Source organism: Myotis myotis, unplaced genomic scaffold (assembly GCF_014108235.1).
Source record: "Myotis myotis isolate mMyoMyo1 unplaced genomic scaffold, mMyoMyo1.p scaffold_m19_p_7, whole genome shotgun sequence".
Classification (NCBI taxonomy): domain Eukaryota; kingdom Metazoa; phylum Chordata; class Mammalia; order Chiroptera; family Vespertilionidae; genus Myotis; species Myotis myotis.
In genome coordinates this window covers 45,493,190-45,515,952 of record NW_023416379.1, presented here as the reverse complement: position 1 = coordinate 45,515,952, position 22,763 = coordinate 45,493,190, and the positions used below count along the sequence as shown (strand labels likewise).

Below are 22,763 nucleotides of genomic sequence, written 5' to 3'. Positions count from 1 at the left end.
AAGGGAGGACAGTGTCACTGCTCACAAACACTCATGTAAACAATGCATTATTCATTGGATCATCCTTTCTTATCAAGTGTTTTGAGTAGCCAGTAATGCCTGATTCCAGTTTCAGTGAATGCTTGCTCTTATATTCCCCCAACAGTGTGAATTAGAAGAGGTTTGCTTGCTCCTCTGGTCTAAAGAAGACTGGAATGTTCCTGAACTCTTAAAGACACAGCCAGAGACTCTCATTTTTTGAGGATGAAATGTTCACTGAATTTATCCTGCAAGCCTCTTTCTTCAGCATAGAAAAGACCTTGAAAGGGTAGGTGTGTTTATTTTTCTTATTATTTATTTACTAGAGGCCCAGTGCACAAAAATTTGTGCACTGGCGGGGGGCAGGGGGCCCCTCAGCCCGGCCTGTGCCCTCTCACAGTCTGGGACCCCTCAGGAGATAACGACCTGCTGGCTTAGGCCTGCTCCAGGGTGGCAGAGGGCAGGCCCAATCCCTAGGTGCAGCCCCTGGTTGGGCTCAGAGCAGGGCTGATTGGGGAGTTGGGGCGCCACCCCCTGTCATGCACAGAGCAGGGTGGATTGGGAGGTTGCGATGCCACCCCTAGTCATGCTCAGGGTAGGGCCGATTGGGGGGTTGGGGCACCGCCCCCTGTCACACTCAAGGCAGGGTCCATGGGGAGATTGCAGTGCCACCCACTTACACACACAGAGCAGGGTTGATCAGGGGGTTGGGGCGCCTTCCCCTGTCATGAACAGAGCAGGGCAGATAGGGAGGTTGGGGCCCCACCCCCTGTCACACACAGAGCCGCAGGGCAATCAGGGGGTTTGGGCGCTGCCCCCTGTCACTCTGCTCCAGGGGCCAGGAGGCCTCACTGCTCTGCTGATCCCTGTGCCAGGAGGCCTTGTGGCTCCGCTGATCCCAGGGTGTGAGGCCTCACGGCTCTGCTGATCCCGGTGCTGGGAGGCATATTACCCTTTTACTATATAGAATAGAGGCCTGGTGCATGGGTGGGGGCCAGCTGGTTTGCCCTGAAGGGTGTCCTGGATCCGGGTGGGGGTCCCGCTTGGGTGCCTGGCCAGCCTGGATGAGGGGATGATGGCTGTTTGCAACTGGTCACACACCCTTCAGGGTGGGGGTTCCGCTTTGGTGCCTGGCCAGCCTGGATGAGGGGATGATGGCTGTTTGTAGCTGGTCACACACCCTTCAAGGTGGGGGTCCCCACTGGGGTGCTTGGCCAGTCTGGGTGAGGAGCTGAGGGCTGTTTTCAGGCTGGTGGGTGACTGAAGCTCCCAACCTCTCCTTTTTTTCTTTTTTTTTTTTTTATTCTGGGATTTATTTACTTTCTATGGCTGTCACTGGAGCTGAGAGCCGGCTTTAGCTCTGAGGCTGGGCTCCAGCTCTGAGACTTCGGCTGCTGAAAGCAGGTATCTGGTTTATTTGGGTTCTATTGTAACACTGTTGGGTCCTGCTCGCTCCAGCTCTGACGGCTGAAAGCAGGTTTCTGGGTTTGTTTAGGCTCTATAATTGCAACATTGTTTCTTAGACTGCAGCTCAGAGGCTGGCAGCGGCAGGCAGGGAACCTTGGCTTCCTCCATCACTGGAGCAAGCAAGCCTCCTGTTTGCTTCAGCTGCCTGGCTGCCGGCTGCCATCTTGGTGGCAGTTAATTTGCATATCTCGCTGATTAGCCAATGGGAAGGGTAGCGAAGTTATGGTTAATTACCATGTTTCTCTATTATTAGGTAGGATATGTGTTGGCAAATTCATGCCCATTAAATATCTTTAATAAATATATATATTGATTTCAGAGAGAGTAAGGGAGAGGGAGAGAGAAATAGAAACACCAGTGATGAGAAAGAATCATTGATTGGGCCCATTAAATATCTTGAGAGAGGTATCATGACATTTAAAAGAAAATTTTCACAGGAAGTTGTGTATGCAAGTGAATATCAATTGGTATAAAAGCAAAATATAAATTAAAATTAATAAGTATATAAAATAAAATCCAAAACATACAATTAGCAAATTATTTGAATGATGATGATTTCACAGATAATTATATATATGGTGTAAATGTAGACTGGTATAGCCATTTAAGAAAATAATCTGACATAGTATTCAGTCAAATTAAGTATTTGAAAACCTTATGGTACAGGTCCACCTGGATATCTGGAGACAGATAGATACATAGATACAAAGATACGTAGATAGATAGGAGAAACTATCACATAAGCTCTTCAGGAAACATGTAATCAGTATTATTTATTTTATTGTAGCATTATTTGAGACTTAGAAGCTCTCTGAGTATTCATAACTGGGGAAATTAAGGAGCAACACAAGAAATGTAAACATAATAGCATAGGTAGATAGCAAAGACATAATATTTATTGAAAAAAATTCTAATAGCATGATATTATGATAAGATGATCCTCGCTGACCCACACAATTGTATAATTCCTTCCAATTGACTGTGGGTGGGACCTGTGCATATGAAGGGATATTAGTTTTTATGATTATCCTATATAATAAAAACCTAATATGCTAAGTATCCAGTCATCTGGTCAGCCATTCAACCAATCAAAGCATAATATGCTAATGATATGCTAAGGCTGCTCAACCACTCACTATGACATGCACTGACCACCAGGGGGCAGACGCTCCAACTGGTAGGTTAGTTTGCTACTGGGGTCCGGCCAATCAGGACTGAGCAAGATGGGCCGGACATGCCCTGGAGCCCTCCCACGGTCCCTCCCCAGCTGGCCAACCTCCCGCATCCCTCCCTGGCCCCAATCGTGCACCAGTGGGGTCCCTCGGCCTGACCTGCGCCCTCTCGCAGTCCAGGTTGAGGGGCCCCCCTACCCTGTGCACTGGGCTTCTAGTCCTATATAATAAAAACCCAGCGACCGAACGGCAGAACGACCAGAATGACTGGTCAATCCGTCACTATGACACGTACTGACTACCAGAGGGCAGACACTCAATGCAGGAGCAGGGATCAGGCCTAAGCCAGCAGGTGAACATCCCCTGAGGGGTCCCGGACTGCAAGAGGGCACAGGCCGAGCTGAGGGACCCCCACCCCCCAGTGCCAGAATTTTGTGCATCAGGCCTCTAGTCTTATATAACAAAGGTATAGGGATTGTGCTGATGTAATTAAGGTCCCTAATCAATCAGTTTTCATTAAATAAGAAAGAAATGAGTCTAAGTAGGTATGGCCCAGTAATCAGAGATTGATACATTTAACACTATAGCTCCAAATAGGAGTGTCCATGAAAGACAATGGTGAAAGGAAATCCTAATAAAAAGAAATGAGAGGGGCCCAGCCAGTGTGGCTCAGTGGTTGAGTGTGGATCCATGAACCAGGAGGTCATGGTTCAATTCCTGGTCAGGGCACATGCCCGGGTTGCTGGCTCCATCCCTGGTGGGGAGCATGCAGGAGGCAGTCAGTTGATGATTCTCTCTCATCACTGATGTTTCTATCTCTCTCACACTATCCCTTCCTCTCTCTGAAATCAGTAAGAACATATTTTTAAAAAATAAAGAAATAAATGAGAGTAGTATATTTGCTGCTTTTGTCAGAACTGGATATGGCCAGAGATATGGATTTGACTCATAGGCAGTGGCCAATAGTTTGGTTTGATGGTCAAGAACAAAGTAAGACCAAGACAAAGTAGGGGCAATGTATATAAACAGGTGATTTACAGAAATAGAAACCTCTTTCTCAGCCACTCAGGTGCTTGCTGAATGAATGTACAAAGTGGCCATGAATGAATGTACAAAGTGGCCATGACAGTGTAAGTAGAGGCTAGGCCAGGGGTGGGCAAACTTTTTGACTCGAGGGCCACAATGGGTTCTTAAACTGGACCGGAGGGCTGGAACAAAAGCATGGATGGAGTGTTTGTGTGAACTAATATAAATTCAAAGTAAACATCATTACATAAAAGGGTACAGTCTTTTTTTTTTTTTTTAGTTTTATTCATTTCAAACGGGCCGGATCCGGCCCGGGGGCCGTAGTTTGCCCACGGCTGGGCTAGGCTTTGGTTCAACAACATCTCTGATCTGATATTGCCATTTCAGAATGCACAAACTGCCAACCACAAGCTCCAGTGCTCAACACCCAAATGGCACCTTTCCTGAGTATACCAGCCAGCTACTCTGTGGTACCTGGATTAATCATCAGACCCCTTCCTTCATGGATGTGGCAACAATTTGTTCTAACTGTAATGTTCATGTGTTTTAGAAATGGATTTCCTTTGTCTTTATTCAGTGCTTCTGCCAGAACCACCATTGTGAACTTATAGAAAGTCTTAATTCACCATAGTCAATGCAAAAGTGTTAACTTTCAGCCCTGGCCAGTGTGGCTCAGTTGGTTGAGCATTATCCCATGCTCCAAAAGGTTGCACGTTTAATTCCCAGTCAGGGTACAGGATCAGCTTACGGGTTTGATTCCCAATGGTATGGTTCTCTCTCATATCAATGTTTCTCTCTCTCCCTCTCCCTTCCTCTCTTTCTAAAATTAATAAAAACATATATTTTTAATTGTTAAGTATCACACAATATTACTTTTGACCAAAAAAACCTAACACAACAAAAGAAGTACAATAATGACCTCATATACATGGAATTCACTGGTCTTACCACAATCCCCCATCACTTAGATATAGCTGATCTAACAAAATAGTGGAATGATCTATGAAGAATCATTACCACACCAATTAAGAACATCCTGAAAGTTTGGAGCTACGTCTTATAAAATGTCATCATATGCTTTAAATATGTGGCCACCACATGGTGCTGTTTCTCCCATGGCCAGAATATAGGGATCTAGAAATCTTTGTCACTATTTCAGCTGGTAACCCCCTGACAGAAGTTTTTCTTTGCATCCCCACAACTTTGTGCTCTGTTGGTTTAGAGGTCTTAGTTCCCATGGAAGGAATGTTTGTACTAGTAGGCATAATTGTTCCATTGAACTGAGAGTTCACACAGGCACTTGTCCACTCTGGGTTTCTCAGGCCATTGAGCCAATAGGCAAGGAATGGGATTACTCTACTGACTAGGATGACTGATCCTAACAAAAAGAAATAGGGCTGTTGATAAATAATGCAGGCAGTTAAAACAGGGGACCCATTGGGATGGCTCTTAGAACTTCCATTTTCAAAAATAAGAATTAATGGAAAACTAACTGTATTTTTAAAAAGGAAGAACCACTAAGTATTAAAACCTTTCATAAATGGAAGTGTGGGTCTTTTGGCCAAGAAAAGAACTAGCTGAAGTGCTGGCTGAAAGTCAAAGAAACATGGAATGGATTGTGGGAAAAGAAAGTTACAAATAACAACAATAGTTCTAGAAACATTGACTAGTATGTTTTCTTCCTTGATTATTAAATGTACTAGAGGCCTGGTGCACAAAATTCATGCACGGATAGGGTCCCTAGGCCTGGCCGGCAATCAGGGCCGATCTATGGGGCAACAGTGAGGCGACTCGGGGGACCCCCACTGGCACCAGCCTTGGCCGACCTGGGGCCACCCACTCGCCGGCCCCTGCCCCCCACTGCCATCACTGGTCGACTCCCTCTGAGATGCAACCAGCAGGGCAATTAGGGGACCCCCACTGGCATCCCCCTTAGCTGGCCTGGAGCCTGTGGGCTGGGGGCAGCTCCTGTGTTGAGTGTCTGCCCCCTGGGGGTCAGTGCACATCATAGTGACTAGTCGTTTTGCCCGTCATTCCGCTGTTCAGTTGATTTGCATATTAGGCTTTTATTATATAAGATTTCCATTTCTCTTTTACTACTATTTTATATAATGAGTGTTGATATTAGTTAAATTTATAACTTAGTGTTTAAGTAACTGAAATACAGGAGTAATTAGTTGTGCATCATGGAAACAATACCTATTGGAAAACTGGGTCTCCTTTGGAGGGGCGGGAGAATCTTGTGAAGGATAGTTGCAACTTACTAGGCAGAAGCATAAAGTTCTTGTATAAAAGTTCTGTTATGTGTAGAAGAATATTATGTTATTATCCTTTAACTCCAAATTTCATCTTTAGACCCTGCTTTGGAAAACTAGCGCTGAGACTCCAGACTATTTTGTCAGCTGAATCCTTATTAAAATCTGTCATAAAGGGGTCCCAGAGGGAGCCTGCAAGACAGGGAGAGGGCAGAGGCACTTGCTCCTTTTTATTTGCTTGTTCTTCCTGTCAGTGTCACCCAAGCACAGGTACTTGACCTTGGCAGCAGCATTGTGTTTCAGCCTCCAACTGTTTTTGGCACCCGAAGCAGCCTCATCAGCTCCCCCTGCCCTCAGAAGCACCAGCAACAGCTGCCAATGCCTCCCAAGGTCTGAGTCTCAACTCTTCAAGACCATTCCTCTAATTCTAGGTATTAGTACTAATTGAGTAGCACTCCCCCTTCAGAAGTCTGAGTCCCAGCTCCCTGGGACTCCTCTTCTTAACATCAAAGTTTTAATCACCCAATCTTTTCTATTTGTTCCATTAGTCCTATTATTTACTGCAATTACCTCTATTTTTCTTTATGCTTTAACTTTTGTATTTTCAGCTGGGTAATCAACTCCTTATGTTAAAATTCTCTCTGTTGAAATACCAAGTGTGTTTTTGTTTTTACCTACTGGAACTTGGTTGATACACACATGACGGAGAACTATGCAGCAATTAGAAGCAACAGATTAGATGTACACATAGCAACATAAATATATACTAAATACATAGTACTGAGTGAAAAAGCAAGAGACACAGAAGATACTCAACACTATGTAATTTAAATAAATTAAAAATAATTCTTTTAGAAAAGCAATATGCATTTTAAGAATACATACAAACATATTAGAATGGTGACAGAGACAGAAATTGACATGATATCTATATTATAAAAGGCCAATGGCCGTAACGCCGTAACAACCAAACGACCGATCACCAGGAGGTGCATTGATGGGTCTCACAGCGCAGCGGGTCTGGGTCCCACCAGCACAGCGGGTCTGGGTCTTGCTCGATTTCACGTGCTGGACCTCTAGTATAAGAATAAAGGAAGAGGAAGAAAAGGAAGGGAGGGAGGGAAGAAGGAATGATTGAGAAGGGTTTTTCATGAACCAATGATGATAATGTGCCATGAACTGAAAGGTATGATTAACTCAACCCTTTGCCCTTAAGAATATGAGAAACATATTCTTGGCTGTTTCAAATTCAAGTGACAGAACTCAAACTAACTTCAGGGCAAGAGAAGTGATTTCTTGGCTTACAAAACAAAACCAAAAAAAAAAAAAAAAAAAAAATCCAAGGGTAGACTTTAGGCACATCTAAATTTAAGAGCTCAATTATATCATCTTTTATTACTCTGCCTTTTGTTTTTCTTTGTATTGGTTTATCTTAAGCATATTCTCTGTACAACAGAACTCCTAGATAATGAAGGCTTATACCTTAATATATGTGGTAATCAGAAGTTTAACTTGTTTTTCTTATCATTCTGGCCAAAATTATGAGGCTAAAATTCATTGGCCTGCTTAGGTTCGGTGCACTTCCCGAACCAATCACTATGGGATGCAAACACTTTTGTTGGCCTATCTTGGTCATTTTCCCCAGAGAGTAGGGTCAGATTCATGGAACCTGTTACTAGAAGTAAATTCTTCAATACAATAAAAATCCCATTAAAACATTTCCAACATTGCTCAATTACTAATAAAAAATTCTACAGTGATACTGTTTTCCAGTAGAAATGTTACATTCGGGTGGACTACAGAGGTAGAGCTGGTCCTTAAAGAGAGGCCCTGTGGCTATATTTTTGGAGTGCCACAAATTCCTTGCCTAAAATATCTTCCCCATCTGCCAACCACAGTCTTAAATTCCAATTTGAGATTCATTGTTTTAGGCCTATGATATGGACCCTCTAAGCTGCTTTGGAAAACATATAAATGCTACTGAGCATTTATCAGCATTTAATACCTTGGTATCTGTAGATTATCTTATCGGATTGATGACAACAAGGAAGGAAACAGTGAGGAGTCCCTTAGGGGAAAGAATCTAAGCAGGTTAAAATGTCACAAAGGGCAGACTAGGAACTTGTGTGGTCAGGGTGATAGGAAAAAGTGAGAAGGATGGCAGTTAATAGGACACTTGAGATACAACCTATGTGATTCACAATTCCTCTTGGTAACAACAGTACACACAACACCACTTAATTACATCTTAGAATGGGCATCCTGTGAGAGGATGTAAGAGAATCTAATCCCTTCCCCTACCAAGACAAGTTTCATTTTGGAAGCATGGCTATAGAATAGCATTTGTCCTGGGGTTTGCAGGGAGAAGGAAGATTGTTTAAATAGAAGGTAGTCACCTGGAAGAACCTGTGACTCTAAGAACTCACTTGGAATATTTCCAGCTTCTAATCATCTAATAGTTAAAGAAGAATATCCCTAAGACCTTTGTCAATCTTTTTTAATGACATGAAAGTGCATGTCATTAGCTTTTTTTCAGCTAATGCAAAACAGAGATAGAGCTATACCCCAAACTAGTTTCCCATATGTCCTTCTTTATAGTGTCCCAATTTTGTACTCTTTTTACGTTTCCTATCTCACCAGGCCTCATCTTCCTAAAATTAATTATAGCAGTGCATAACAAGAAAAACCTTTCAAAACCTTTAGTAAGTAGATAGAGAGAGGAAAGAGGAAGGAAGGAAAGAAGGAAGGAAGGAAGGAAGGAAGGAAGGAAGGAAGGAAGGAAGGAAGGAAGGAAGAAGAAAAGGGAAGAAAGGGGTGGTGAGGGGAGCAGAGGAAGGAAGGGAGAAAGAAACTCATTAAACTATTAGCAGTGGTTATCTATGGGAAGGGGAAGGGGATGAAGATGAAGGTAGTAAAAAAGAAAAAAAATTCTATGTATTTTATCATTGCTTGATTTTATTTACAGTGTTCATAGAATTTAGAATTCAGTAAAATTTTGTACTTGATTGATTCTACAACTGAAATGACATTTGTTCTCACATTTGCGATTAAAGTTGATGGAGACTGTGGCCTAGATAAATGCTGACTACATAGATTTAAAGTGTATTCTACAAATGTTGCTGCTGACTGAATTAAGCTTAAAAATAATGTTCAAATGATATAAGGCCAAGGTGACTACAAAATGCAAACTACCCCAATTCCTCTTACATCTACTTTTTTCCTTATTCAAAAGGAATGGACCGCTGTTCTTGCGAGTGTCATAAAGATACAGGTCAGCTATGCCGCTCCCCTGCATGAGTTTCCGTTGGTAATAAATGGTTTTCTGCGAGGTTGAGTTAAAGCTCTTATGTAAATAGAGAGAGGCTTACATAATGCTCTTTAAACTAGAACTTTGAAGACAATCTGCAGTAGGCATATGAAATCTGTCGGTGCTGCAAATGACATCTGAAAACTAACAGAAAACCTCCAAGATGTGATTTAAGAAAACAGGGAGAATAAATACCCACGGTGCAAGCTTTTGATCATTTAACCAAACGCCAACCCTGTCCAAACAGCCAGTACATAAGAGGTGTGTCTTGGGCTTACAGTAATGCTACTAACCGACGCAGCCCGGGAGCACCGTTCACTGCAAATTTCTATGTAAAATTCTCCAGGGGCCGGAGCCAGGCCTTCGGCCGGCTCCCTCCCCGTAGGGTTAGTGCATCATCTCATGGAAGAAGCTAAACTAGTATTGATTTTCCAATTTCTAAAAGGAGTAACCATTTCGAGCAAAGGCACGCTGGGGGCGTGGGGGTGGGGTGTCCTTGTAAACACCGTCTCACCCACCGCGCGGCGGACGAGCGAGCTGGGGGGAGCCCGCGCGGCTTTCCTGACCAAGTCGTGGGGCTGCGCAGCAGGTCCTGCCACCGCAGCCAGGGCGGTGCAGCTCTGCGGAGCCGCTAGAAGAGACCTTCCTCCGCCCATAGAGCGGCTTCTGCCTCCTCCCGGAAGGCGGGACGGACCCGCTACCCATTTGCCCTTCAGCGCGCCTCCTCCCCCGCAGAACTGCCCTCCCTCGCCCGCCCACCCGCTGGGGCCGAGAAAGGGAGGGAGGGAGCCAGAGCGGGGTTTCCAAAGTCCTCAAACTTTCCAGAAGCCCCGGCCTCCAGCTGACTCCGCGCAGGCGCCCCTCCTGGCCCCAGAGTCCAGCCCCGCTCCCCGCCCCGCGGTCCACCCGCCAGCGAAACGGAGCGGAAACTCGCCAGCCCCCGCGGAGGGGTGGGCCAACTTTCCCGACGGCCCCGAGATGCGATTTCACTGGGGATCGCAGTCCTCTCCGCACCTGCGCCTGAGCGCACGCGGGGCAGCGCGCGGGAGGCCCGTGGCTAGAGGGACCTGCCCGGCTCCGGGATTTGGGGAGCCTCTCCCCGCCCCGCCCGCCCCCGCCCCCACCCTTCTCCGCCGCCACTCCCCCTCCTCGCCCCCTCCCCGTCCGGTTCTTGACCGCACTGGGGAAGGGGAACCCGCTGAAAGAGCCCCTCCTCTGCTCGCAGCTGCTACTGCTCTAACACCCCCTTTCCCCGCCACTTAGACACGATTTACGACCGCGTGGACTTCGCGCTCACGCCTGTCTGCCCTTTCCCCAGAAGTCTGCAAGTGGCTGAATGGAAACACTGACACGTAAAAACTCTATTCTGAGTGATTTAGCATCTGCCGCCTGGAGGTTTTAATCTCGCCGGGCTCATCCCGCCGGTGCCCAGGGCAGCTGCCGCCAGGTCCCCCGCGCTCTTTGCTGTCCCTCGGGAAGGTGGGGCCGGGAGGGGAACGTGAGAGGTCTGGGGCCACGCGGAGTATCCCCGAGGAAACTCCGAATCCTAATCCCAGGAACTGAAGTCCTCGTGCATTGTTTCCAAAGCCGATGCACACGGCAGCTTTCTCTGGAGTTCTGGGACCCCCTAGTCGTGTCTTAGGAACACAGAGAACGGACGCGCCACCACCGACCATCTGTCCTGGGACTTGCGGCTGAGGCCGGGAGGCGGGTACTGTTCGACCTAATCCTGCCCCTTTCCTGCCCCCTTTCATCAGCAACAAGTTTTCAAATGTGAGAGTCCTCCCCCCCGCCCCCCGTCCCCCGCTCCCCCTCCCCCCCCCCCCACACACACACACTCCTCGCCCTGTGGCCACCAAGTGTTCACCCCTGACAGGGTCAGACAGAGGCTACATCGGCCTCGCCGGGCGGCGTGGGCGCCTGGTGTGAGAGGACAGACAAACCTCTTACAAACCTCTTCACGAAGGAAATGAGGGCTCTTGTCTTTGGTTGTTCCTTCCCTAAGAAAACTTTTTTCTCTTTTCCAAACACAACATGGAGAATCACTTGCACCCTTGCTCTTCTAGCTTAGACATTTCTACTCCCAAAGGGTCCATGGTGCGTTTGGACTGGACTTTCCTCCCTCCCGTCCCAGCTTGGGTCTTACTGCCTTGTTTTCATGGCCTGAGACACTGACTGGGGGCCCTACCTTCTTGGGGCAGCTGCAACAGGTCCCTCTAATGCTTCAGGTCTACTTGGACCGCCCACCATGCTCTCTGCTCTCCAGCTACCAGTCAGTCGGAAGTAGAGAATGAGCTTAATTCTCTATAATAAAACCTCCAACCTGAGGGCTCTTCACGCTGAAGAGCCAAAGGAAGAAGAAAAGGAAAGCAGTGGACATGGTGGCTAGACACCCCAAACTCTGACCTCAGACAAGGAAAACCCTCAACAATTGCCCCTCCCCATCTTGCATTGTATTCCCGAAACCTGGAAATGAAAATGGAAATGATTTGATGTATGAGGAGAAGTTATCTAATTAGGGCGTAAGAAATTTAATCTTTCCAGCATGCAGGTCATATAATTAATGTTAATTTAACGCTCAAATTCTCAGTCATTAATTTTTATTCTCTTAAATGCAGTTTGGCAGGGGCCCCTGCTCTATGGCAATGGATTTTACTGGATGTGAGAGCACACTTGGTCTTAGGAGTGACTCACCGCAGACCTTCCCATCCCAATAACAAGATCACATCATGTATGCATTATTAAGCCTTGTAATTGAATGGTCCATAGTTTGCATATCAGACTATTAAAATAATGTGTTTTGCTTTTCTCCGAACACGTATTGTTCAAGCCTCTGCGAATATGTGGCAATTCAGATAATTATCACCAAATTACTGCAAATGTTCTCTTCATTAACATGATTTCTTTCAAGCATTTTTAAAAAATGTGAATATTATTACATTAAGGAAATTCTTACAAAGTTATGTGAACTTTTTTTAAGGGACTTGTCATTGGGAAGGAAAGGAAATATTTGAATGGAAGAAGAGAAATGCTTTTCAATATGAATTTCAAATGGCTTTCTCTAGTCAAATAAGCTTTCTCTAGTTTTTTCAGGCAGCTTCTAGGCAAGAAAGAGAGAAAGACAGAGAAGAAGAGAGGATGGGGGAGGGGGAGAAAAAATTTAAAAGTCGCAGAAGAGTAAGAAAGAATTAATTTTTTAAATTCCCTACTATCCAGTCCTTTTTTGGTATAGATAAGTTGTCCCCACAAATAAAATTCTAACTTTTTACCTGACCTAGAGTAAACTAATATTCCCCTTTATAAAAGTACCAACTCAAAATTTTCTAAAGCTAACAGCTCTCAATTGACCAAATATTGCTGTTTCCTTCCAGTTATTCTGAGCCATACAGTTGGAGAAATTATAAGCTGCAAAGAGCCTTTATTGTAAGCTTCCCTTCACACACTGTTTTCAAAGTTGAATAGCAAGACTTAAAAAAAAAAACACTACTGCAAAATAAGAGTCTCTTTTAAATGTGAGAAATTTGCATCTGCACTTCTTTCTAGCAAAAGTTCCTTTGAGTGATATTTAAACTCTAACAAACAGGTCATTCTGCCGCTGGTATTCTCCCTCCTCCCGGGTCCAGAGTGGGCGGCGCTCGCAGGTCGCCGTCCTCGACGGCGCTTCCTACGCCCAAACCCTGCCATCAGCCCCACCAAGAGGGGCTTTCACCCACGGGGCAAGTGTCACGCGTTTGAGAAGGTTGTGAGATTTTTCCCTAAATAAAAGATTAAATATACGCTAGGAAAAGTGAAGTGTGGGCCCGGAAGAGAATGGGCGAATGAGGAGAGAGAGAGAGAGAGAGAGAGAGAGAGAGAGAGAGAGAGAGAGAGAGAGAGAGAGAGAGAGAGAGAGAGAGTGTGTTGTGGCTGGTGCATTCGGCCCACTCCAGCAGTAACCGGCTTGGCCTTTCTCTGCGTGGCTGGACCCCTTCCCCTTGCTCGGTGCCGGGACCCTCTGGGCCCCCTCCTACAGCCCGCAGTCAGCTGTCCGGGGAAGAGGTGCCAGGCCCCGGCAGGCACTTTTATTTTGGCTGAGAGGAGGGAACACTGCTCCCAGGCCCGAGGGAGGCGAACTGAGCCCTTCTGTTTGGATTTCCCTCCTTGCTATAGCAACCAGCAGCGTCGGGACAAAAATGCGCCCTTCCTGGACAATGGCCCGGCCTCCCGCTTCTCGCCCTCCGTCTTCCTCCCCCGGAACGCAGCCAGGGCCTGCCTAGAAGCGGAGTGGCTCAGTGGCCGGGAACGGCTCCACCCCCACCCCGCTGCGTTCCCTGGCTGTCCCTCGGGAGGTCAGGCCGGGGCGCGGGACGCGGCCGCCGCTTCTCCTACCCTGCTGATCCCCCACGTAGGCCGAGGCCGGGACACAGAACCTCCTGACGGAGCTCAGGGGCTCCCACCGTGGAGTTCTCCGCGGGATTGTGTGAGTGGTCGCGTGGCCCTGAGTGTCACAAATCCCAGCTTTTTTCAGGGTTGAAAAATTATTAGTATAATGCACAAAGCAAACTCCCTCCCCCCCCCCCACCACAAACACCTTCATGTAAATATAAGCATCCTAAACCAAGGTCCTAGGCATGATCTCTGACTTTCTTTCACTCTCCCAAGGTTAATTAAGTTCCCTTCCAGGAACTGAGCTCCGAGCCTATTCATTATTCTCTCCCTCTGACCTAGGGCATTAATGTGATCAGGCCTGTGACTGGGCCGAGTCCTCTTTTCCTATTTTGCATTTAATGCTGGGACCCAGCTGCCCTAGATTACCCTCGAAAAATCGCAAGAAAGACAAGAGAAGTGAGGTGTTCTCTTTGCTTCATCCTGCCTAAGGCTTCCTCTTTCTGCATCTTCTTTCGGACAATGTCAGCCTCTGCATTCTCAGGATCCATATTCTGGAAATCTGTCTTTAAAAAATAATAATCTCTAATTTCATTCAGTCCAAAGGTGCCTACAATGACAGTTCCAACACTCAGAGACCTTAGCAGACGTCCTGGCCCACAGCTATTACCTCTGTGGTTAACTGCTCTCAAGAAAAATTTTGCCCCGTGCATCACCCTCCCCCGCCCCCCTCACCCCCCACCCCCCCACCCCCGCTGCTGTCCCCAAGACCCCCTTTAACAACGCAACCGTTAAGTGCACTCGTACACTTTAGAAGAGATTTACATTCGCGTGCTCTGTGCAGCCCTAATAAGAAATCCGAAGTTCAACCTCCACCAAATGCAACCTGAGTCCCCAGCGATGGAAACCCAGTCCTAGCTCTTAGACACGGACCAAAGAAATAGCTGAGGCCGTCCTTCCCCAGCGCGTCTGTGAGCTGATATTTGCAGCTGCTCTGGCCCCTGGCCTTCTACTTCTTAGATTGCTCCCAAAGATAAGAGAGGGAAAGGACCTCGGCAGAAGCTTCATCTTAGTGCATCTCCCAAAGCTTTAGAGATAAGGTGGTTTCGTTGAAATCACTTTAATTTATAAGAGTTGTCCTTTCCTCCTGGTGGCCACCCACCCACCTGCTTTAAGAGGGGATAGGGAAATTGGGGTGGAGAGGGACACCTTCATTGTTAGGAAGTCACTTAACTGTTACTACTTTGAAAACGAATTTTCAGGAAGGGAACTAGGAGCCACCAATCGCCGTGAGTTCTTTTCCTGATATTTCAGTATAAACAACTATATTAACTCCAAATAGAATTTATCTTGTACATTGATGAATTATGTCCTTTATACTTTCTTCCCTAAAAGGCCTCACCACTCAAAATTTACCAGGTTTCCTTTCATAAATTACTCAAAAGAATCTCTGAAACAGCTAGACTGTCTGGGTGATATGATTTTAGAAATCTTCATGCCTTGCCTGCCTATAAAATATTCACCTTTGGACTACAAATGGGGGTCATTTTTAATAATGAGATTCAGAACTGGAATAAAAACAGAAAGAAATTACTATCCACGAATTCAAGTAATTTTATTTCAAATAGTCAACTTACAACATTACATCTCACTGGTTGACACAGTAGTCAAGATAAAATATAATCATTTGTATGTGATGCATGGACAAACAGAAGTGCCAAGCATATGAAGAATGAGAGTTTAAACTTCCAGAAAACTTTTCCTTCTTCAAGACCACTTTTAACATGGAGACAGATGCACATTTGGAAACTTGTAAAATGTATGAATAGATAGTAACATATAAACCTATATGGGATATTTTTTAAATTTAGGATACGCTGTGCTGTTACATAGTTAAAAATGTTAAATTCTGTCCCTTTTAACAGTAAATGTTGATTGTGTTTCTCAAAAGAACTGGCAACTTGGAAAAGCATTTTTCATGCTTATAAATGCATCCCAAGCCTGCAGTTCTTGAAGCTTTAAGGAGGTTTCTATTAAAGCAGCCAGCTGCCTCTTTGTGTGCCCTGGCTGTTTAAAGCTGCAGCTCTGAAGTGGGAGCCTCAGTTTGACGTTCTGTAGGCCCTTAGCAAAGAAGTTCCATTCAAATATGGGGAAGCTCTCCACAAAATCAGACAGCTTCTGGAGCCAGCAGGGGAGAAGAAAGATGGAAATGAATGACTGGGACAAGGCAGAAGATGGAGGAGAATGAGAGGGAGGAGAAGGGATTCAAACAGGGTGGATACATTTAAAAGACAGCACCAGAAGGCAGTTTTACCTGTGTATACCAGTAGCCACCTCCTAAGAAAATTTCCTTTGTTTCTCTATTTCTATTATCGCAGGAATGCATAAATAATAAATAAAGATCTATCAAGTGAATATCATCTCACCTCTATTTTCATAACTGTTCTGTCAGCTCAATGTGTGGTGGTTTTTCTGTCAAATCCTAGGATATAGGAATAAATAAATGACATTTTACATAGGGTGTGAGTGTGTTTGCTAGATGAACGGGTTAATAAATTAGAGTTCAAGTTGGAGTGTGCAAATCGGTCCCATTAGGGCTACTCAGGTGAGGTAACGTTAGGGGCCTTGGGTGAGGATGCTGGGGGCTACTGACACAGGCCCGCCTCATTCTGAGGTGTGACAATGTGGGATAAATACGGGTCTTTTGGGTTAAACTCGGATTAGCTGAGTTCCTTCCTCTCCAAGCAAGCAGGAGGGAGTTCTCACCATTTCCTCAGGCGAGTCCAAGTCAGGATACGGACTGAGTAGAGAAACTCCACTCCTAGGGAAAGGGAATGGACCGGCACTCTTGCCAAGATCTCCTCTCAGGTGCCCGGAGCCAGTACTTGAGGAAGGGGCCCAGGGGACCCCGCAGTCTGCTCCCGAGACAGCGAGGCCCGCAGGAACCGCCTGCTCATCCATTGTCCTAGGGAGTGGTCTCGGGGAGCTGTGCTGGAGTGAGGGAGACATGGAGACACCCTGTCAGTTCAAAGCATTTTAGGGTTGTTTGAAATCCTCTCCACGTCAGCGTAAGCAGCCTCTGTATTTGTACAGCTGCTTTGAACAGTGAAAGGGAATGAGCTAAATCAAAACCTGGAGGTGTCTCTCTGACACACCTTCAACGTTCTTTTATGCGTTTGGGGGGAAAAAAGCAGGCGGACCAGCCGATTCTGCCCTGGCGGGGTCAGACGCAAAGGAAGGCGCCAGCGCTGGCGCTGGGGGCGGAGGGAGAGCCACGGACGGGGAAGCCCCCTTCTGGAGGTAAAACCTCCGATTGCCCAGGTTTCCGGAGCCCCAGGGAGACACCGAGCGGAGGCAGACTGGAAGCCGAAGCTACTCAGTACCCGCCGTTCGCGCCAACCGGGCCTCCGGCAACTGGCGGGGAGGCTGGGGTGGTTTGGGGGAGGTGGTACCCAGAGCCTCAGTGCGCGCCTCCCGGCGATTGGCCCGGCTCCCGGGGTCGGGGGTGGGATAAGGAGTCTGAGGCCCGGGGTAGATCTTGCTTCGTGTACTCCCGAGGATTTATGGGGTTTGTTAACCTCATAGAACTACCAGAGTTTACCCGGTTGGGAACGTTTCGGCTCTGTCGTCTGCAAGTAAAAAGAGGCGGGGGTGGGGGTGGAGTGGAGACTCGAGACGTCAAATGGGATGAATCGTGGCACAGTAATCTCCAGTGAAGTCCCATTGCAGACAGGAAGTTTGCATGTACACGTGCAGCCTATTCTTGCCCACCTCCACTTACACATATCAGCGCCCTAAGCCCGAGTTGGGGGCGGGGGTGGGGGAGCTTTTAAACTGACTCCAAGTCCTGCTGCTCGGTTCCCTCAGAGATGCATCTGGGAACCTTTCTCTTCGATCAAGTGTATCACCCCCACAGGCTGCAAAGGGGCTTGTCCCTAGAGAAATGTGAAATCAAATCTAGAGAAAAGCAGACACCTGCCCCGGAAGGGGGAGGGGAGCTGCTGGGTGTCCGGACGCGGCCCTTCCCGGAGGCTGGATTCTTCAATCTGTGGGAGCTGGAAATCTCCCAGCCGGAGGTGGAGAGGGAGAGGGAGAGGCGTGGTGGGGGGTGGGGAGAGGAGTGAGAAGGCCGCCGAAGGCCACGACCTGACGCGGCTGGCAAGCGGCCAGTGCGCTCCCAAAGCCCCAGGGGAGCCGTGCGCCCACAGTTGGGGAGGCTAGGCAGCTGCCCAGTCTCGTCGCTCCTAGTGGAGGAGCTGCCGGGGCCAGCCGCGGAGTCGGCGCGCTCCGAGCCTCAGACTTTTTTCCTTTTTTTTCCCGAGCTGGACAAAGTTAACGGATTCTCAGCAGCCCCTAGGCGCGTGGCCAGAGTGGCTCCATGCTTTCGCTGCGATCTTGCAGCACACTGTGTGTGTCCTCGCCTCGCCGCGCGGGTGCGCGCGTCGGGGCTGCAGGTCCGTCCCGCTGGTAGCCCGTGGACTCGCCCTCCCCTCCCCATTTCGCTCTCTCCCACCCACACGCTCATAAACACAGGGCACGTGGAAATTCTCAGCCAACGTGCCTCGCCCCGTCGGGCGCTCAATGTGGTGATTTATAAACAGATCAGCCACTCCCCAAAGAGCTCCGCTCCTCGTTAGTCATGATGAATTCTCTGGTCCGCTCTACTTTGGTGTCTCGATTAAGATGCTCAGAAGCCTCAAAGTGCTCCCCTTGGGCGTTGATTCGGTCTCCTTCACAAACCCATGACTGCTGGCAGCACCGGCATTAGCGCTGCAACGCGCGGGGCCGAGGGTGAAAGGGGGAACGCGATCAAGTTCCTGGAGGTCTTTTGGCCCTTCCGCGGCAGCAACCTGTGATTCGTTTTGAAGTACAGGCGCCGCCGTGAGCTTGGCTCTGCGCTGCAGTCCCGATGCTTCCGCCTGGGTCCGAGCCCAGGCCTATCCTGGCGGACTCACAGACTCCAAACTGCTGCAGGCACCTGCCCCGGCTCGGCTGGGAAACTGACAGCGCGTCTAGCTCGTGCTGAATGGACTGGCGCCGCTAGTGCACCGTCCCGCAGTCTCTCTGTGGAGTTCATGACTGAAGACGAAGTAGGGAGCTTCGCCAGAGAGCGCCTGAGAGTTGAGTTAGACCAACCCCACCCACTCGCGTCCGCAGAAGTTACTGATTAGGAAAGCTCCTCTAGCATCGGCCCATCTTCCGTCACACACTCTTCCTCCCCATCGAAGCAGCTAACGGGAAAGTGGCATCGAAAAGCGCCAGGATTGCAGGGGAGCGCTCACGCAGCACCGAAGGCTCGGCTTCTCTGGGGCGGCCCTCGGTGCCTCCATCACACCGGGAGGCTGAGCACCCCTTGCCAGCGCTCCTGTAGCCTCGCACAAGGCTACGGTCTGCGCGCAGACTCCCAGTTTTCTAAACTAAAAACTGTGCGCGCGCCCTAGTGTGGGAATCTGACATAGACTTTCAGAGTTTTGTTTTGCTTTCAGTCCGGCCCGCAGCGCTCTCGAAAGCTGATGCGCGGGCTAAGCCTGCCTCTCGTGGGGGCCTCTGGTGGAGGGGCTGGGAGACAATTGGACCTGGGACCTAAAAAAAAAAAGAGCCTGCGCTAGCGTCGGGGTGGAGGGGGAAAGACCTTTATTGAGGGCAAAAGTGTCCGCACCCCTTGGAACAAGAAGCATCCGCGCACTGAAATTCTAACCGTGTGGGGAAAGGAAGTCTGGCGTCTGGTTGTAGGTTTAAGAGACGCTGATATGTATATGTCCCAAGGTGAATAAAAATCAGACGCCTCCTGACTCGGTGCAACTCAGCCTCTCTCTTCCTTCCTCCCTCCTTCTCTCCCCCCCCTCCAACAGCCCCCCCCCCCGCGCCTAAGCCCTATAGGGAAAAGAAGGTGGACCGACACCCCCTATCCACCCACCCAATCCTTCCAAGTGGTTGTGATCCATAGTGCGCAGGGGCCAGCCCCTGCCCCCAAACCCCTACCCCCTCCTGGCCAGTCGGCTGGGGAGACAGATGGGGGGCGGGGCCCTTTGGAGAAGGGCGGTGGAGGCCCCAGGGTGGAGAAGGAGGGGAGGTGAGATCTAAGAGAATCTGAATCAGTGGCGAGGGGGCACTGGAGGAGGGCTAGGAGGACTCCGCGCCCGGGAGGGGGCAAGGAGGAGGAGTAGCTCTGCGCCAATCAGCGGCGCCGGCCTGGGAGGTTGCTAGTGGTATCCACGTAAATCAAAGGGCGCGGAGCCAATGGGAGGGGGCGGAGGGGGCGGGGCCCAGGCGCGTGCCGCTGCAAGCCGGCTCTGCCAAGAGAGCGGGAGAGAGCTGGAGAGAACAGGGAGAGGGGGGCGCGCAGAGCTAGTCTGAGAGTGAGCGAAGCAAGAAGGAGGGAGAGGAGAAAGAGCGAGGGCGGGCGAGAGGCAGTGGCGGCGGCAGCAGCAGTAATAGCACGAGCAGCTACAGAAGGCGTCGGAGCAGGCGTCGTCGAGCTGCCCGCTGGGGGAGAGAGGGAGCGAGGGAAGAGAAGATCCCGAGGCGAAAAAGTAACTGTCAAATGCGCGGCTCCTTTAACCTGAGCGCTCAGTCCGGCTCTGAGAGTCATGGCGACCGCAGCGTCTAACCACTACAGCCTGCTCACTTCCAGCGCCTCCATCGTGCACACCGAGCCGCCGGGTGGCATGCAGCAGGGCGCCGGGGGCTACCGCGAGGCGCAGAGCCTGGTGCAGGGCGACTACGGCGCGCTGCAGAGCAACGGGCACCCGCTCAGCCACGCTCACCAGTGGATCACCGCGCTGTCCCACGGCGGTGGCGGCGGGGGCGGCGGTGGAGGCGGCGGGGGCGGGGGTGGCGGCGGGGGCGGCGGCGACGGCTCCCCGTGGTCCACCAGCCCCTTGGGCCAGCCGGACATCAAGCCCTCGGTGGTGGTACAGCAGGGCGGCCGCGGCGACGAGCTGCACGGGCCAGGCGCCCTACAGCAGCAGCACCAGCAGCAGCAGCAGCAGCAGCAACAGCAGCAGCAGCAGCAGCAACAACAGCAGCAACAGCAGCGGCCGCCGCATCTGGTGCACCACGCCGCCAACCACCACCCGGGGCCCGGGGCATGGCGGAGCGCGGCGGCCGCAGCGCACCTCCCGCCCTCCATGGGAGCGTCCAACGGCGGCTTGCTCTACTCACAGCCCAGCTTCACCGTGAACGGCATGCTGGGCGCCGGCGGGCAACCGGCAGGGCTGCACCACCACGGCCTGCGGGACGCGCACGAGGAGCCGCACCACGCAGACCACCACCCGCACCCGCACTCGCACCCGCACCAGCAGCCGCCGCCGCCCCCGCAGGGCCCGCCGGGCCACCCCGGCGCCCACCACGACCCTCACTCGGACGAGGACACGCCGACCTCGGATGACCTGGAGCAGTTCGCCAAGCAGTTCAAGCAGCGGAGGATCAAACTGGGATTTACCCAAGCGGACGTGGGGCTGGCGCTGGGCACCCTGTACGGCAACGTGTTCTCGCAGACCACCATCTGCAGGTTTGAGGCCCTGCAGCTGAGCTTCAAGAACATGTGCAAGCTGAAGCCTTTGTTGAACAAGTGGTTGGAGGAGGCGGACTCGTCCTCGGGCAGCCCCACCAGCATAGACAAGATCGCAGCGCAGGGGCGCAAGAGGAAAAAGCGGACCTCCATCGAGGTGAGCGTCAAGGGGGCTCTGGAGAGCCATTTCCTCAAATGCCCCAAGCCCTCCGCCCAGGAGATCACCTCCCTCGCGGACAGCTTACAGCTGGAGAAGGAGGTGGTGAGAGTTTGGTTTTGTAACAGGAGACAGAAAGAGAAAAGGATGACCCCTCCCGGAGGGACTCTGCCGGGCGCCGAGGATGTGTACGGGGGGAGTAGGGACACGCCACCACACCACGGGGTGCAGACGCCCGTCCAGTGAACTCGAGCGGGGGAGGGGCAGAGCATGGGGCTCCCCCTCCCCTTCGGCCCACCGCCCTTTCCTGGCTCCCTTGTTCCCTCTCTAACTTCTGATTGTTCTTTTATTTTAATTATTATTTCCCCGTCCCTTAAGAAGAAAAAAAAAATAAGGAAAGCAACGAAGGCACTGGGTTATCCAAACGGTAGCAGGTGTAATGATGTGTTTTGACCTTTACAGGCTAGTACCCAGGCAATGGAGTGTCTCACAGAGTAAGGAGAGAGAGAGAGAGAGAGAGAGAGAGAGAGAGAGAGAGAGAGAGAGAGAGAGAGAGAGAGATACCTGGCAAAACTAAATAAATTACCAAAAACAAAAATCTACCAAGCCGTGATAAACACAAAACACAGCTTTCTAATGCCGGGAGTTGGCACATGCTGCTGTGTTTATTTAGTGTGGATTCCCATCAGGAAAGAGGAAAAAATACACATGTTCTTTGACGTAGGCAAAATCTAACCACATAAATTTGCACTGCAAGAAAATTGAAGTTTACATGAACAAATGCATGAACACATTTTTCTTTCTTCCACCGTTAATTTTGAAATTGCCGCGGTTTGTGTTTTGTTTTGTTTATTCAGAGGAAACAGTTGAAGCCAGCTCTTGACCACTCTCCATTTCTAACCTTCCCGTGTAGCCACTTGTTCTTACTGTTTGTGAACTTTGGTTACCTTCAGATCCCCTCTCCTCCCTTACATTGGTGTAACTTTTATTTGCTTCTTTTACCAAAGCAAAAAACGATTGGCTTCATTCAAAATAAATAATTCTCTGCTTTCAGGAAATGTGCATGGTCTACCCTCTTTAACAAGGCAAAAATCCACTCTGGAATACAAAAATGAGAGCCAAACATTGTGGTTTTTTTTGTTATCAGCCACAAAGTAAACTTCGTTTTCAGGCAGTGTTTCTGGGGGAGGTTGCAAAGGGGAGAAGAAGAAAAATTGATAGTGACCGATTGCTTCATTTTACCAAGCGGGCCCATTGTGATAGCGCTCAGAGGATATGTGGAGGTTAAGTACATTTTCAACAGAAAGAAAGTGGCACTTTGAAGAGAACTAGGGAAATACATATCTCCAGACACCCCCTGTATAGTTCTCTGCCTTCAGTTTTAATAACTTCATTTAGAAGGAATTATTTGTGCTGACAGTAGCAGTTAAACTTTGTTCCTTTAATAGCTTTAAAAAAACATAAAGAAAATAATCTGGGAACT

General features: G+C 49.3%; 1 protein-coding gene across 1 annotated transcript; it reads left to right on the top strand.

Moving 5' to 3' along the window:
* Positions 1-19,866: 19,866 nt before the first annotated feature.
* POU3F2 (POU class 3 homeobox 2) lies at positions 19,867-21,840 on the top strand. The gene has a single exon (XM_036318440.1). The coding sequence runs from the start codon at positions 20,201-20,203 to the stop codon at positions 21,524-21,526; it is 1,326 nt and encodes a 441-aa protein (XP_036174333.1). The 5' UTR covers positions 19,867-20,200; the 3' UTR covers positions 21,527-21,840.
* The last annotated feature ends 923 nt before the right edge of the window (positions 21,841-22,763 follow it).

What these genes read in the sequence shown, in the direction of transcription:
- POU3F2 (XM_036318440.1), top strand. Translation starts at nt 20,201, where the DNA reads ATGGCGACCGCAGCGTCTAACCACTACAGCCTGCTCACTTCCAGCGCC.